The 15,926-nt window shown below is 27.9% G+C and overlaps 4 protein-coding genes across 8 annotated transcripts; 2 read left to right on the forward strand and 2 right to left on the reverse strand.

The window, feature by feature from the left end:
* The first annotated feature begins 175 nt into the window (after nt 1–175).
* LOC118068186 (sorting nexin-30-like) lies at nt 176–2,481 on the forward strand. Its single transcript, XM_035085409.1, has 7 exons — nt 176–595; nt 705–860; nt 937–1,047; nt 1,116–1,280; nt 1,351–1,546; nt 1,625–1,899; nt 1,989–2,481. Exons 1-7 carry the CDS (start codon nt 431–433, stop codon nt 2,343–2,345), a joined length of 1,425 nt encoding a protein of 474 aa, XP_034941300.1. The 5' UTR covers nt 176–430; the 3' UTR covers nt 2,346–2,481.
* A 165-nt stretch (nt 2,482–2,646) lies between these two features.
* LOC118068951 (uncharacterized) lies at nt 2,647–6,843 on the reverse strand. Of its 2 annotated transcripts, none has more exons than XM_035086727.1 (9): nt 6,466–6,843; nt 6,075–6,193; nt 5,579–5,821; nt 5,395–5,510; nt 3,807–5,312; nt 3,636–3,745; nt 3,348–3,562; nt 3,023–3,270; nt 2,647–2,944 (listed from the first exon to the last, which is right to left on the reverse strand). In XM_035086727.1, the coding sequence occupies exons 1-9, from the start codon at nt 6,628–6,630 to the stop codon at nt 2,862–2,864; spliced, it is 2,805 nt and encodes a 934-aa protein (XP_034942618.1). In that variant the 5' UTR covers nt 6,631–6,843; the 3' UTR covers nt 2,647–2,861. The 2 variants fall into 2 exon arrangements, with proteins under 2 accessions (XP_034942618.1, XP_034942628.1); XM_035086737.1 differs by having other exon boundaries at nt 6,707–6,834.
* Nucleotides 6,844–7,147: 304 nt separating this feature from the next.
* Nucleotides 7,148–9,629, forward strand: LOC118068578 (peptidyl-prolyl cis-trans isomerase-like). 2 transcript variants are annotated; one of them, XM_035086071.1, is made up of 6 exons: nt 7,148–7,325; nt 7,408–7,545; nt 7,624–7,922; nt 8,001–8,141; nt 8,228–8,482; nt 8,552–9,629. In XM_035086071.1, exons 1-6 carry the CDS (start codon nt 7,238–7,240, stop codon nt 8,768–8,770), a joined length of 1,140 nt encoding a protein of 379 aa, XP_034941962.1. In that variant the 5' UTR covers nt 7,148–7,237; the 3' UTR covers nt 8,771–9,629. The 2 variants fall into 2 exon arrangements, with proteins under 2 accessions (XP_034941962.1, XP_034941970.1); XM_035086079.1 differs by having other exon boundaries at nt 8,643–8,779.
* Nucleotides 9,630–10,005: 376 nt separating this feature from the next.
* Cep97 (centrosomal protein 97kDa) lies at nt 10,006–14,442 on the reverse strand. 3 transcript variants are annotated; one of them, XM_035086041.1, is made up of 10 exons: nt 14,323–14,442; nt 14,029–14,203; nt 13,707–13,865; nt 13,523–13,624; nt 13,256–13,452; nt 13,004–13,087; nt 12,606–12,886; nt 12,317–12,409; nt 11,747–11,944; nt 10,006–11,665 (listed from the first exon to the last, which is right to left on the reverse strand). In XM_035086041.1, exons 2-10 carry the CDS (start codon nt 14,200–14,202, stop codon nt 10,137–10,139), a joined length of 2,817 nt encoding a protein of 938 aa, XP_034941932.1. In that variant the 5' UTR covers nt 14,203; nt 14,323–14,442; the 3' UTR covers nt 10,006–10,136. The 3 variants fall into 3 exon arrangements, with proteins under 3 accessions (XP_034941932.1, XP_034941941.1, XP_034941950.1); XM_035086050.1 differs by having other exon boundaries at nt 14,319–14,442; XM_035086059.1 differs by lacking the exon at nt 12,317–12,409.
* Between the last annotated feature and the right edge of the window lie 1,484 nt (nt 14,443–15,926).

Genomic DNA, 15,926 nt, shown 5'->3' on the forward strand with positions numbered 1-15,926 from the left:
AATATATTGTATATATTTTATAAAAGTAGATTAAATTGTGAACTTTTAAATTTAAATAAGTGATTATTAATGTTAATAGATCGATTGGTATAAATATAGATGGTGTTGATTTTTAATTCCAAGAATTTTTTATCTCTCTCTCTCTCTCTTCTCTAATGGTCATAGATGTCGCAACAATCACCAATGGCGACATGTTTTGGATAAATAAAACTGTCTCCAACATTGTTTGATTACAATTTTCGGAAAAAATAAATTTTTTCATGCGTATATTCATCTAATAAATTAATTAAAAATTTTCTGCATTAGTAAAATCTAATTCGGGCATAAATTCGTATTAACTTTGTGTTTATAATTAGATAAAAACCACGTATTATCTAGGTATAAGTTATCAAATTGGGGTGTATTGTGTTTATTGGAAAATTACTCCAAAATGATGACAGCATCTGAAATTGATACAGAAGACTTTGATAGTAAAACAACAGATAACTCTGCAATTATTGAAGTTAGTAGTACGACAACAAGTAGTGTAATAAAACAACATAGCAATGATCGCGATTATATTTCAAATTATAACACTGGAAATGAGGATTCAATAGTATGTCATTTTAATTTTATAATTTTTAACACCAAACAAACAATTTTATTGATATCATCATAAAACTTTTTATTTGATTATGTTAATAATGTCGATAAAATTCTTTTAGATTGCATCGGCTTCTATTGATAGTTTTTCAACTTTACCAGAACAAGACACGTCAGATGGTCAATTTGATAATCGGGATCTGAAAGTTAAAGTAGATAATCCTAAAAAACACTTGGAAACTTTAGAAACTTACATAACATTCCGTATTACCACTAAAGTAATCCATCATTTTATTTATTAACTTGATTTAATTAATATAAAAAATAACAATTGATTTGAATATATATTTGTAGACTACAAGATCAGAATTTGAAAAAGAAGAATACATAGTTCGAAGACGGTATAATGATTTCATTTGGCTACGTCAGAAATTGGTGGACATGTATCCATCTCATATCATTCCAGTGAGTGTCTTGAGAATGCATTAAATATTTTTTAATTTAACTAATAATTAAATTTAATTATTTTATAGCCCATGCCTGGAAAGCATTCACTTATAGCTCAACTCGATCGATATTCTAAAGAATTCATAATTGCTCGAATGAAACTATTACATATATTTCTCAATAAAGTAGTAAATCATCCTATTCTTAGCTGTGATAAATATTTAAAAGCATTCCTTACAGCTCAACCGATTGTAAGTATAATCAGATTTTTTTTACTGTTCAGTATTATGTACGTAAATTTATATAATTTCGTTTCATTAGGAATTCGCAACTCTACGGAAAAATCGTAATAATATTATTGGCAGAGTAACAGACTCTTTACAAAACTTAGCTAGTACTTATTCTATTAAACAACGTAATTTAGAATTTGAGCGTGTTAAAGATTATTGTAACGCCCTTATTGAAAAGTTAGCGCATATTGATAAAATCAATAATCGAATCCACAAAGAAAGAAATGGTTAGTATGTTTCATAATGAATAATTCATATAATTGATTACGTGTGAATGTTAATCTAAAACTTTTATTGTAATTTAGATTATATTGCTGAATTACACCAAATGTATCCAATTTTCAATCAGTGGTCCGCTTCTGAACGTGAATTAGCTCCATTGTTATTGTCCATTGCTAAAGCTGTTGAGTCAAATGCTTTGGCACACCAAAAATTGATTGACAATGTTCCAAATGAAGAGCGTGAATATATTGCTTATGTAGAATCAGTCAAAGATGCTTTGACTCGACGGGATAATATGCAAATTGAATATGAATTAACAATAGATGAATTATCTAAACGGCGCACCGAAAAAGACCAGGTAAATATTTTTTTGTAAATGTTTATTGATATTTTATGCCATTAGTAATGTCCAAATAAATCATCTATTAATAATTCTTTCTCTTTCAGCTTCTAGAAAGTCCAAATAGTTCTAATCGAGGTCAAAATTGGGGCAACACTTTGTGGAAATCAGAATCTCGTGATGAAAAACTTGAGAGATTAGGTCAAAATATACCACAGCTTGCAAAACGTTCAGAAGTACTTTTAGATCGTTTAGATTGTGCTAATGAAAATCTAAGGAGTGATATTGAACGATGGTCACTTGAAAAACAAAGTGATTTAAAGAATATATTATTGTCTACAGCTGATAGGCAAATACAGCTTTATCAAGATTGCATGGAAGGATGGGAAAAAATTTTGACCCATTTAAAATTTGATGGTGTTTCCACAGATATTCAAACTACTGAAAAGACTATTTCAACTTGAAATATAACATGCAATTCTAAGCAATATACTTATTAAATTTTCTTGTATAATATAATTTATGCAAATATGATAAATTTAAATGGAAAAAAAAAAATATTTAAAAGCACGATAAAAATGAATGTAATTGTAAATTAATTTTGGGACCAATAATGAAGAAAATTTCATTATTTAAATAATAATATATTATTTTACACAAATAACATATTCATTCAAATTCAATTAAGTTAATACATTTAAATACGTTCTAATTATTGTTACGAAAGATATATACATAAATATAAAATATGTTTTTTATCTTTTTGTTTCCGAAAAATCAGTAAAAATTAATCGAAGAATTTAATGTAAAGTTTAACATTCACAATTGTCTTTACAGTAAATAACATTTACAGCAATAATATAATACATTAAAATAATATAAAATTACAATTTTAAAATCTTGAAATGAAATAAAGTTTCTTTCAAAATATTTCATTCCAATTTTAATTAAATAATTTAATCATTACTGATAATTTTTTTTCAGTCTGGTCCTATATCTTCAGGTAACGCTGTTAAGTAAAATGATACTAAATTATCCATATCAACAATTTGAGTTAATGAATCTATTTTAAAAAATATAATTCATTATTAGTAAATATAAATAAAAAAATTTAAGCTGACAAAAAATAATATTATCAAACCTGAAAAGCCCATTGAATGCTGTAAATATCGCACAGAACGAGCATAATATTGTTGACTTTTCTTTCTTAAATATGGAACTAAATATCGTGCTGGATTCCATAAAGATCCAGAACTATTCATCAACTCTGAATAATTAGGTTTTCCTGGCTTTTCAGTCATAGGCAAGATATTTGTTATTTTGTACTGATTGGTATCTACATTCCACATAAATTTGCATCCAGTTTGGTATGTTTTCCTTTCTTGTGAGCTAAACATTAAAAAAATATCATCATTATAAATAAACCAAATTTTTCTATCCATATAACTACTACTATTTTCACTAACCAATTTGTTTGTGCACAATTTTCACTGGCTTGTATTTTCATTATAAGCACACAAATAACATCTCCACTGATTGCACATACGTCAATTATTTCAATATCGTAGTCACTACAGTGCCAGTATTTTTTTTTAAATTTTTTGCAAATCCAATCGGCAATGTGGTGCGAAAAAGTTTCAACATCGAAGCTAAATTGATTTATTGATACATATGGTAACATCTATAAAAAAAAAATACACAAATGATGATCTAATTAAACAATATATGTTACAGAAAGTGTATTTATTATTTACCAATTTGGCTGCTTTACTATTACTTATCATTTGCATCTGAACGTATCCTGAACCATGTACATTTACTGGTAAGACACATTGATAACTCACATATCCACCAGTTTCATCATCTTAAATGAAAATTCATATTTTAGATAAATAATTAAAATAAAATAAAATAAAATAATTTACCTTCAACATCAGTAATGACTGAGATCATTTCATCGTCTAACTCTATGTAGCTTCGTTTAAAATGAGCTGTACATTTAATCATAGGATGAGGAATGAATGATTTTGGAGCTAATGGCGATACATTATGAGGTACAATATCACTTTGAGAATAAATTCGACCATGACAACTCATAGAGTTGTATAACTGATTTTGACTCAATGGTCTTAAAACCGATTTTTTAGCTGGTTCAACAGGTTGAAAACAACTGTATAAAATATCTTGGTTTGGCACAGTCTCTTCACTTTCACTATTTTCTGACTCAATACGTTGCCATTTACCATTAGAATAAGCTGGTGAAACAGCTCTAGATAATATTCGATGAACTGAACAATGATTATATTCAGTTTGATCTCTAATATGTTTGAAAGGAATAATATTTTCGGTATCTTCAGCTTCTTCTCGGAATTCATATTTTTTATCAGCTAATCGTCTTTTACGGAAAGAGCTTAATTTTTCACAAGTTTCTTGTGTATCATCGGTAAACTCGTATGCTTTTTCAGCTTCAAGAATGAGTTTTGAATGAGAAATACGAGATCGTGAAGGCGGTGAATGAAGACTTGCTCGCTTTCTTGGACTGGGATGCTTAAAAGATGTAATAGGAGGAGACATTAATCGTGGAGAACAAGGAGAGGGACTAATTGAAAGTGTATGTAAGGGAGAATTTATGGAAGTAATACATATTGTACTGGTGTTGTCCTGGGAGGTTCCAGGTTGTGGAGATACTGGACGTTTTTTTGCTAATCCATGACTAGACTCAGAATTTTTGGTCCTAAGAATATCTAAAGAGGGTGTAAGTATAGACCAAGGTTGCTTTGAATCCATCGGAAGTCGTTGTGGAGTCGATTTTGGAGAACATGAAGGATGTTTTACTAAAGTTATTGAATCACTGCCAATACTTAATTCTTGAGACATATCTTCACAAAAATCCTGAAGAATTTTATCTCTTACTGAAATAGCTCTCGGACCCAGACTATTTCCATTACTTGTCGTCTTAATAATACACTCACACTCAATTGAATTTAGACACTCACATGATTTTCCATTCACCAAGTTATCATCAGTCAATTTTCTATTTTCATCCAACTCACGGTCCACTATTGAATCACGACCTGGTGATAATTCGCAACTTGATTCTAAATTGTCTATTTTTTCGCTTGGACTATCATAACACTCTGTTCTACCATCATCGATTTCATCAACATCACTTACATCTAATGGCATCACATCAGATATTACACTACCCTGTTTATCATTATTACGATAATTTTTACACTTAGGCACGTGCAATTCTACAGTCAATACATGCAGAAAATTTCCTGTGTTCAATACAACATGGTTCCAATAGTTGAGACAAATTGATGGACGAAATCGTGGATATGGCGAAAAAATTTCATATGTTGTATGAACTGTAAGTCCATGTTGTAGACAATTACATCTTACACAACCGTCCCAATTTGCTGCTAATTCTGAATATAAAAATTAATTATTATTTTTTTAAAAATCATTATTATTATTATTATTATTATTATTATTATAATTTATATTTACCTTCTTCTTCATATGATGCTGCTACTTTTGCACAGTCTTTACAATTTGATAAAGAAGGTACTGTTGTTATTGTCAAATATCCACGATCAGTAGTTTGTGTATGCCCCCAGTCAGAACTAGAATTAATTATTAAAATTTAGTGATGGATTATTCATTTATAGAAAGCAGTAGAGATTGATCTTACTGTAAGCCGTGTATAACTATTTTACTTTTTTCCATAGGCCATTGAGCTACGACAACATCCAGCTCCTTACTTATTGAATAATTTCCAAAAAGAGTTACTTCAGCGACTTTTCTTGCTGTTTTTTTGGGAGCAAATGCCCACCAGTGTAATAGGTATTTATAAAGAGAACCTCCTCTAAGGTCCAAATTGCATGTGTATGTTAAGATGAATTGTCCGCATTGGGTAAGACCCATAAAAATATGTCTTTAATACAAAACAGAGAAGAAGAAAAATAAATAAAGTCATTGATTAAACAATAAGTAAATACTTTAATGATTTAATATTACTTTCGATAAAATTAATTACCAATTATAAAAATTAAAACTTAATTGATTTCTTTTAAACAAATTATACTTATTACAGTTTTTTTAATTTTTTATGTAACATACTGTAATTACTTGCATTATAATAATTATTATTTCTAATATTATTACTATAATTCACTTGAAATTTATACCCAGCTTGAATCGCGGACATTGGAATGACTTGAAGAAGTGGTAAATATCCCCACGAAGGAATGGTATTAAATAATTTTCCCTCCACATCATGCCTATGTCGTGATAAACAACCTCTTATCTAAAATAAAATTTAAATAATAATATGTTAATTGTTCACAGGAATAATAGATATCAATAAACATTGTGAGTTGACGTTTTTAATAAAATGATACAAGTAATACTTAAAAGTATTCATTTTATTTCTATAATCATATGCAATTGTTTCACGTTGTAAATATATGATTATAAAAAAAGTAGTTTAAATTCTAACAAAAAATAAATATTCTTTGTAGAGTCAAGATGATCAAAAGAAATGGAAATCAGAGGTATCAATGATAATAAAATAATTACTTCTCTGGTAAATAATTTTTGTATCAAGTGTTTTTGAATCTTTTGATTACAATTTCGCGGTTTTTGACCAATAACAACAAATCGCGATTGACGTTCAGCGGATATATCAGATAAATCATCATCGAGAGATTCTGAGGTAGTGTCGGAAGACATTGCATCCGCCATTTTTAAATAACTACCACAAACAGCAAAGATGCGAAAAGTTACAAAACAATAATTTGCTTTGATGAAATTTAATTACTTATTATTTTTGCAATCATATTTAATTTAGATTTATTCTCTATATAATCACTGTTTTTGGATGGATTAGAGAAATTAAAAAATTCACTTCATGAACAGTACTCTGCATTTATTTTAAATAAATCTTTATATTGGTTATTCGTCAATATTTGCAAAAAAATTCAGAATAACAAAAAAAAATCGAAAAAAATCAGCTGATATCAATTATGCTTTTATTTGATTATTTTTTAAGCTAGATATTAATTTTTATAAATTATAAATAACTAAACATTCTCATGAAATGTATAATTTTTGCATTTTAATATAGTATGGCGTGAAGCTAACTGAGCAACAAGAACAACAAGTCCTGTTTACATGAGGATATTTATCACATCAGCCAACTTCATGTTATACCATGTTGAAATGTGAATTATTTCATGAAAATGAATCTTTAATTGTTGTTTGTTTATACTGTTGTGATGACAGTAAATTAATTGTTGAAAAAACAATTAAAACTTGAAATTAATTTTAAAAAATTGAAATACAAACAATTATGGGTGTACAACCTGAAGAATTAATTATTAATAAGTCGGAAAAAAATCCAATTGTATTTTTTGACATCTCCATAGATGGTGAAAACGGTAATTAATATTTGAGTAATCTTTTATCAAATTTTACTTATTAATTTTTCTTTTTTTTCTCTTTATAATTATTAATATGTAGCGGGCCGAATTATTTTTGAATTATTCAAAGATGTTACTCCACGCACTGCTGAAAATTTCCGTGCTCTTTGCACTGGAGAAAAAGGAATTGGGATAAATGGAAAAAAATTACATTACAAAGGATCAGTATTTCATAAAAGTAAATAAGAACATATTTCTCTTCATTCAAATTAATCCATAATAAAAAAAACATCATTTAAATATGAATAATTTACAGTTGTTCCTCAGTTTATGATCCAAGGAGGAGATATAATAAATTTCGATGGAACTGGAGGAGAAAGCATCTACGGTGCTCATTTTGAAGATGAAAATTTTAAACTTAGTCACTCAGCAAAAGGATTATTAAGCACAGTAAACAAAGGACAGCCGGATACCAATAATTCTCAATTTATTATAACAACGGAAGCTAGTAATCATTTAGATAATACGAATGTAGTATTTGGAAAAGTTATAAGAGGTATGGGCGTAGTGCAAGAAATTAGTGAAGGTCCAGTAAATAACGACAAACCTTTACAGGTAATGATCTGATACAGTTAAAATAATAAAAATACTTACCAACTAAATCTCCTTGATGTATTTAAAAACTAATACCAGGTATCTAAAATTATTGACTGCGGAGAAATTAAGGAGGGAGAAGACTGGGGACTTGTTAAAGTTGATGAATCATCTGATACTTATCCAGACTGGCCTGATGATTGGGATTATGCATTAAACATTGATAAAAGTGAAATAGATGTAAGTATTTTACATGAAAAAAAAACAACGTTGTCGACAATAAAATCATCGTCAGTAGTTATTCTGCTAAATTTGTCTGTTTGCAGCATCATTGTGTTAAGGAAGCAATTGATAAAATAAAGAATGCTGGAAATTATTACTATTCTCAAAAAAATTACAACAAAGCTAGTAGGAAATATAAAAAAGCTTTGAGATATTATGATTGGTTGATGAAATCTTGTAATACTCCGAATAATTTAGAACAAAATCTATTAGAATCAAAAATATCAATTATATTAAATCAAGCTATAGTTGAATTGAAAAAAGAACAATACCGAAAAGCATTGGAGCACTGCAATATGGTAAGATATTGTTAAACATTATATCAATTTAAAATTATACGATAATTACAGTATTTTTTATATATTTAGGTACTGTCTATTGATAAATCAAATAATAAAGCTTTATTTAGACGAAGTCAAGCTTATGTTGGTTTAAATGATTATAAACTTGGTCTTGCAGATTTAGAATTACTACTATCAATGAATCCAAAAGATTCAACCGTTATACAAGAGATAGAAAAATTAAAGAAATTAATGAAAAAATATTTAAATTATGAGAAAGAGTCATTCAAAAGAATGTTCAAATAAATATTTTTACTGATTCAATTTATAAATGTTTGATACAATAATCTACAACAAAGGCACTATAATTAAATGTATATACTACTTATGAGAACTGTTTAAAAAATTAAGAAGTTTTAAAAAAAATGACTTTCACTTAAATTAATAAATATTTATATGTACTTATGAGATATATTTAATAAACTTTTACTGATAAAGAAAAATCATATTCAAATAATAATTTGTCACAAAAAATATTAATAAATTATTTTCATGTTGGAAAAGTATGGAACGATCTGAAATTAACTCAAGTTTATGTTAGAGATAATAGTGGGATTTACTAAAATGCTAGTTTACGGTTAATACGAATAATTAAATAACAACTCTATTCCAAAGTTATTTATACAATGTTTATATTTTGTACTTCAATAAACCTTTTATGCTATTTGGTATCATCATGTAAATTTAATTACAAGAACAAGTCTGCACAAACCGATTGACTTATGAATTTGTGCATTAATTAAATACTATACAATAGTAATATCATATATTGCATGTGAACAGTACGAATATAGCGTTCGCAGAACAATACTATATATCAAAGCTGCAATAATCAATAAATCTTATTCGTAATTTAATGAAAATTCTTAATATTGATAGTAAGTAGTGGAAGCATAAAATGATAAATCAATATAAAAAGAAATTAACTTATTGAGTTAGACGTGTAACTTCTGATACTAATTCAACACTTTTCATGCTAAATACTCATGAGTAATATAATTAAAATAAATACTAAATTCACAAATTGTTTTAAATACGTTAAATTTGACTAGACATCTTCAAGATCTTACTTCAAATTATTTCCACACTTATTTAAGCTTACCTAGTATTGTTTTCCTCTAAAATGATTTTAAAGGCGCATCTTTAAGTCACTTTTATTTTACTATTTCAACAATTGACATTATATTATGGTTTTATCAAATTTTTCTATAGATACTTGTTTTTTTGCTTATTTTTCATGAGGAAATATTTTCTGAGCAGTTAATCAGCCAAAAAAACAGCCTACAATATCAAATATACTGACTATTTAAACAGCCAGATAATAAATAAAATTAACATTATCAAATACTTCTATTGTAGTCTTAATTTTAATGTATCAAAGATAATTATTTAATTTCTGGCAGCTTATTCAATGTCTTAATTTTTTAATTTAAACTTATGAATAATTATTCCTTAATATTTCCAATGTTCAAAATGTAGTAATAATATTTCAAATAGTACGTGTATAATTATATTTACAGTGAGCATTTTTTTATCAGTTAAATCGTCACGAAATTAAAAAAAAATCAATTTTTTACTTCAGACTTAAAATTTTTGTTTCAATTGAATTGAACTACTCAATGTGTTCTTCCTCTTCTGTTTTCGTTTCATGCTCGTCTTTTTCGTCATTTATCAGTTCTTTTTCTGCATACACTCCAATACCTTCTTTTTCATTTTCATTTTCAATTAATTCATGTAATTCTTTGCAAATAATCTCTTCACATACGCCCGTTGCTTCAATAACTTTCCCTAATTCATCATCCATATCTTTGAATTCATCTTCAGCTATTTCTTCACAACTTTTAAACATTTCAGGATGATCTGCTGAGACAGCAAGCTCAGTATTAGAGTTCGAATTAAAAATATCAGTATTTACTTCATCATCAGTAGTATCTGTTGACTGAGATACTTTCTTCAGTACATTGTCTACAAAGCTAGCAGCGAAACTTTTGTTTTCATTACTTTCGTGAATTGTTGGTTGAATTGACAAAGATTGAGGACGATGAATTGGTCTGACATAAGGAAAAGTATTCTCTTCGCCAGCTGGTGTATGAACTGCAGATATTTCTGTTTGTGTAGCAACTGCATTATCAACTAAAACTGTTTTTGATTGCATGTTTGACATACATCGTTTTATTTCTGTCATGGAATCTTGAAGTTGTTGAACTTGAGTATGCAATAAATTACAAGTTTGAGCTAAATTTGTAACAATATCAGTATTACTTGTAGCTCCATCACATTCATTGATATCACGATTACCAGGTTGAAGGCTAACAACTTTTTTCCAAAGAGCATTAATAGCTTGCATTTGTAGAAGCTGTAATTTATGTTCACTCTCTAATGCTGTCCGAGTAGCTTCCATATCAGTCGATAATTTCTGAATATATTTATTTGTTCTCATCATTTCAATTGTTTTCAATACATTTGTTGCTTTTTTATTTAAATTACGAGTATGATAACCACGCCACATTCTTTGGATACAAATAGCAGCTTTTTCAGCATTGTCTTCAATTTTATTTGTATCTTCTTGACGTCTTTGATTAGCTGTATGACGAATATTATCCAACTTTGCCTGACAAACTTCACTATCTTCATCACTACTGCAAATCATTTCATCTTTTTTTCTTTGTAAGCCATTGCTTTTAATTCTATTGTTAGATATTTTACTTTTTTGTGCACTCCGTGGTAAATTTGGTGAACTTTTTAAACATTTTTTTGGTGTTGGTGTTTTACTTTGATTATAACTATTTATTTTAACTGCCTGAGAACATTTCCCATTCGTACTAGTAATAGTTGGTTTAGCAATATTAGATTTTCCAATTGTACAATTTGTTGCAGAACTGCTTTTCATTATTGCGTTGGATTTTAGTACACCTACAGCAGTCTTTGCCATTGGATTAGCTGTATTTATAATAGGTATAGCTTTTGCATTATCATTATTTATTTTTGATGGTACTGTTGTTTGAATCGGCGAATTAAGGCGACTCGGTGGAGTTTTTGGTAGAATTCGTGATAATCCTGATGGTGGTCGAAAATCTGGACTCATAAGAGATTCTGGTACTGGTACTAGTTTTGTTGCTGCTTGTAAAGGACTTGAAGTTTCTAAAATAATACAACATTACATGATGACTTTATTTTTATTTAAATAAGTTTTTACTAATCAAAAAAATAAAATATATTTACCTTCAACATCATGTAATGTAGATTCTTTATTTTTATTAGCAAAACTACCGCAAAGCATATTAGGATCAAGACTTTGAGTCATAAGCGGTTCATGCGAATCACCTAAAATACCATGACAAGAAGATGCCACAGTATCTGTATGACAACTAGCTACCATTCGATCTGGAGATCTTATTCGCATTAAATTGCGTGATGAACCTAAATTAATTTTTTTAAATAATATAATTAATACGTGAATGATTGAATGTTTAAAACATATATAAAAAACATTTATAATTCAACATTGCCATTGAAAGCGTGCAAATTATAAGTTGATTGATGCTTAATTAAATTTCTAATATGAATGAGATTTATCGTGTGTGCATACTAAAGACTATTTTATTGAATTAATTATTATAGCTGTAATAATAAATAACAATAAAAAGTATGTATGAATAATTATTGTTAAAACTTTAAATGTATTCTAGAAGCTATAAAAAGCATTGGGATTTGAACTGCTAATGTTAATCTGTTTTAAAAATTGTTTTAATGTTACATTTTAAATAATGATTTTTTAAAGTGATGATTAACCTTTGAAAGGTGATTGGCAGATGTAGTTCTTTGATTCGTAAAATTTTGTTGACTGTAAATATTTATCTTCGTAGAATGCAAACATTGGTGCAACTAGAGAAAACGTAATGATTACTGGACTTAGTGTTACATTTAACTCACGTTCTCAATAAAATTTTTAAAAAAACGAGAATCAAACGATTAACTCGCAGTAATCACTCTTATCTCAATTGATCATTTCATGTGGCAATTTTTTAAATAATTTGTTTACTTTTTTTCTGTTAATATTATTGTTTTATTATTAACTCACTTGGACGTCTCGGTGAATTGGTTCTATTAGTATTAAGTCTTCGTCTTGTTGCTGGTGATGAAGTCATTGTGTGAATACTACTAGAGTCACTCTGTTGATTCAATTGTTGTTGATGATGTTGAGCTTTACTCAAAATTAATCTCAATTTTCTATCAGTTTCATTTTCAAGACTTTCACCAGACAAAGGGCATACTGATGCCAAATACTGAGCAAGTAATGAATGTTCACCTACACGAAACTGTCTACCACGACCTTGAGAGTAAAGCCACTCGGCTTTCAAGCTGATTAAATAAAAAAAAAAGTAGCATTTATATTATATTAATAACTATTGTTAGCTATTTCTTACTATGCTATAAATACTAATTACAAAAATATCATAAAAAAATTTTATAATTTACCTCTCAATCGGATCTACAGCGTAACCATCGATTGATTTAAGATTCATACACCAATTAATAACAAACGGACGATAATCAAATCCACTACAAGCTATTTGTTAAGAAATTATAACTAACATTTTATGAAAAATATTAAACAGACTTTTCAGTGCAATTATAAACATAACTAGGAATCAGTTAAATATTTGATCAATTGATAATGATTAAAAATGTTTATATAAATAGAAAAAATATTCAACATCAAAAGGATACATAGTATTACCTGCAGCGCTAACACAAGGATTATTAGCAATAGAAAAATTAATAAGATTAGTTAATCCTCCAAGATGTGACATTTCATTCAAGTCAGTAATGTTATTATTAGCTAATGTTAAAGTCTCTAGAGAAGTTGGTAAATATCTTTCACACTGTCGGAGTGTTATTATACGGTTATTGTGTAAGAAAAGCTCCTATATAATTAAAGAAAAACATATTAAAAATTTATGTTTAAAGATATAAGTATACATTATTAATACTTGCCTTTAGATTTTTCAAGTACGAAATGTCTGAAATGTGGCTAATACTGTTCTCAGATAGATCTAAATGTTCCAGTTTAGTATTTGTATGCAAATGTTCGATTGACTACAAGTAATAAAATCAAAAATTTGTCAAGTAAAGAGTGATTAATTAATTAGTCAAAGGATAGTAATTAATAATAAGATACCTTGACATTGTTTCCAGCTAAACACAAGGTAGTTAAGTTAGGCATGTCTTTTATACCTTCTATTGTTAAAATTTGATTGTTAGCTAGGTTCAACGTGACTAAATTGTGTAATTTAGATACTCCATACATTCGTAATAACTGATTCCTGACAATAGAAAGCTATAAAAAAATGTAAAAATATTCAAATAAATATTTTTTGAGTGTGTGAAACAAAATTATATTTTTTATTGTTTACAGCAATTTTATTAAATCAAAATTGCTGTGCTCTGTATAAGAAATAAAAACAAACTGAATCAAATGTAAAAGCATTTATTCTAAAAACCTTTGTTATTCTACTGTAGGAATCAAGATTGTCAAGTCGCTGGAACTCATTATCATCAAGAATCAGCTTGCTGATATCAGCATCCGATGGACAACGACTTAATTTTTTTAATCCTTGACGACTTAAATCTAGAGTATCACACACAGGTGAATCAGATTCTTCACACAAGTTCATACTGCAATAAGATGAAACGAATAATAAATATACAAAATATCAAATGTGTAAATAATTTAACTTTAAATCAATTTTTAATTAGATGTACAGATAAAGTGAATCACAAAAAAAATTACTTGCTTTTAGTGGTATTATTTTGATAGTGAATTATACGGTTATGTTTATAAGTATTGAGCACTGATCGAAAAATAGTTGTTAAACTTCTTTTGCGGACACCATAATGAATACAAACGTTATCAAACATAGAAGTACGTGTGTGCACTTAAAAATTTATGGAGCACAACGTTTGTTCCTGTTTTCATTTCAGAATAGTTCATTTCCCCGCGTAATTCAAATCATGTAGTTATTTATTCTTTATTTTTATCATCCATACTACAGATTTTATTCCATGTAATTTGAATTTTCAGTATTATTTTACTATTATAAAACATAAATTTGGTAATTCGTATTGTTTAATATGGAAAAACTTTATTTTTTATTTCACAATAAAAAAAAATATGCGTGCCGGTATACTATGATCAATCGGTAAAATAAAAAATCCTTGAAAGAGCAACTTAACAGCTGAAGGTTAATAAATATGGCAAAATAGATAAAAAATTCTAAAATAAAAATTCATATTCGCGAATCAATAAAATTTTTTCCAATTCCGGAAAAATACTTTTATTATGTCCAATACGCTTTATGTGATTCCAGTATCATGTTCTGACAATTAGAAGAAAACTATTTTTTTTCAAGGTTTCTATGTAAAGAACCACAGATGTATCGTAAGCTCATTTTTTTATGCACGGTTTTGTGATTAAATTAATTTTTAAGAATTAATAATTAAGTGAAAATATGAAAACTATGTAACAAACGACTCTTACTTCGACAAAAAAAAAAAAAAATAAATAAAAAGATTACAATTTATTTATACACACGTTTACATCTTTCACTGTGTAAACATATTCTTTTAATAAATAAATAAAATTTATTAATGTTTATTTATTTAAAATATTCTTTATTGCGACCAATATGAACTCAATTATAAGAATTTTTTAAAATTAATTCAAGTGGCAAAATATGACAATAGTTTCTGAAGTATTATTGAATAATCTATTGTGTAACATGTCTGACCATACATAGGTTGTATCCCTTAAGTCATACCGTCAATATATTTGAAGCTATATTAAAATTATTTTTATTATGTTTTAAATAACGATTCACAATACTATAGTAAAATTTTGTAAAGAAAATGAGGAAAAAGTGAAATTGAATTGAAGGTAAATAAAAGGCTCCACCCTCAAAGAAGAAAATATCTTAGTATTGATCACTGTATATATAGTAAGGGCAAATGAGATGTAGCCATGTAGAAGGATGAGGATGATGAGAAGAGTATAGGAGGAAGATGCGAATGTTAGTAGTAGTGGTGTAGAGAGACCATTTGAATCGATCCTACCACATTGACTCAAAAGCATTTATAGTAACGGTGTGTCTCTTCTCGAGCAAAGGAGAGAGATAAACGGCGTAACCTCTCATCGTGAGGGGCTGGTTTGGACCAACCTGATAGGGCGATCGCGAGTGTAATGGTGTCGGTACATAAGGCACAACAGCCAACGTCTGTTCTTGACAGCCCATTACCACTGTACAAACGCAAACCTGAGATAAAGGAAAAAAAACAACTAAAACCCTCTCTCATATACTTATTTGAAGGAAAAAAAATTACAAATTAAAAGTAATTATATTTA

Source organism: Chelonus insularis, unplaced genomic scaffold (assembly GCF_013357705.1).
Source record: "Chelonus insularis isolate UGA/USDA-ARS -01 unplaced genomic scaffold, ASM1335770v1 contig_128_pilon, whole genome shotgun sequence".
Lineage (NCBI taxonomy): Eukaryota > Metazoa > Arthropoda > Insecta > Hymenoptera > Braconidae > Chelonus > Chelonus insularis.

What these genes read in the sequence shown, in the direction of transcription:
- Cep97 (XM_035086041.1), bottom strand. Translation starts at nt 14,202, where the DNA reads ATGAACTTGTGTGAAGAATCTGATTCACCTGTGTGTGATACTCTAGAT. An exon ending in CCTACAGTAGAATAACAAAG is followed by an intron (nt 13,866 to 14,028) that starts GTTTTTAGAATA and finishes ATTTTTTTATAG; the next exon opens with CTTTCTATTGTCAGGAATCA. An exon ending in CGTACTTGAAAAATCTAAAG is followed by an intron (nt 13,453 to 13,522) that starts GCAAGTATTAAT and finishes TTAATTATATAG; the next exon opens with GAGCTTTTCTTACACAATAA.
- LOC118068951 (XM_035086727.1), bottom strand. Translation starts at nt 6,630, where the DNA reads ATGGCGGATGCAATGTCTTCCGACACTACCTCAGAATCTCTCGATGAT. An exon ending in AAAAATTATTTACCAGAGAA is followed by an intron (nt 6,194 to 6,465) that starts GTAATTATTTTA and finishes ATTTTATTTTAG; the next exon opens with ATAAGAGGTTGTTTATCACG. An exon ending in AATTGTGCACAAACAAATTG is followed by an intron (nt 3,271 to 3,347) that starts GTTAGTGAAAAT and finishes TTTAATGTTTAG; the next exon opens with CTCACAAGAAAGGAAAACAT.
- LOC118068578 (XM_035086071.1), top strand. Translation starts at nt 7,238, where the DNA reads ATGGGTGTACAACCTGAAGAATTAATTATTAATAAGTCGGAAAAAAAT. An exon ending in AGGATCAGTATTTCATAAAA is followed by an intron (nt 7,546 to 7,623) that starts GTAAATAAGAAC and finishes AATAATTTACAG; the next exon opens with TTGTTCCTCAGTTTATGATC. An exon ending in ATAACGACAAACCTTTACAG is followed by an intron (nt 7,923 to 8,000) that starts GTAATGATCTGA and finishes AACTAATACCAG; the next exon opens with GTATCTAAAATTATTGACTG.
- LOC118068186 (XM_035085409.1), top strand. Translation starts at nt 431, where the DNA reads ATGATGACAGCATCTGAAATTGATACAGAAGACTTTGATAGTAAAACA. An exon ending in ATCCATCTCATATCATTCCA is followed by an intron (nt 1,048 to 1,115) that starts GTGAGTGTCTTG and finishes ATTATTTTATAG; the next exon opens with CCCATGCCTGGAAAGCATTC. An exon ending in AATCCACAAAGAAAGAAATG is followed by an intron (nt 1,547 to 1,624) that starts GTTAGTATGTTT and finishes ATTGTAATTTAG; the next exon opens with ATTATATTGCTGAATTACAC.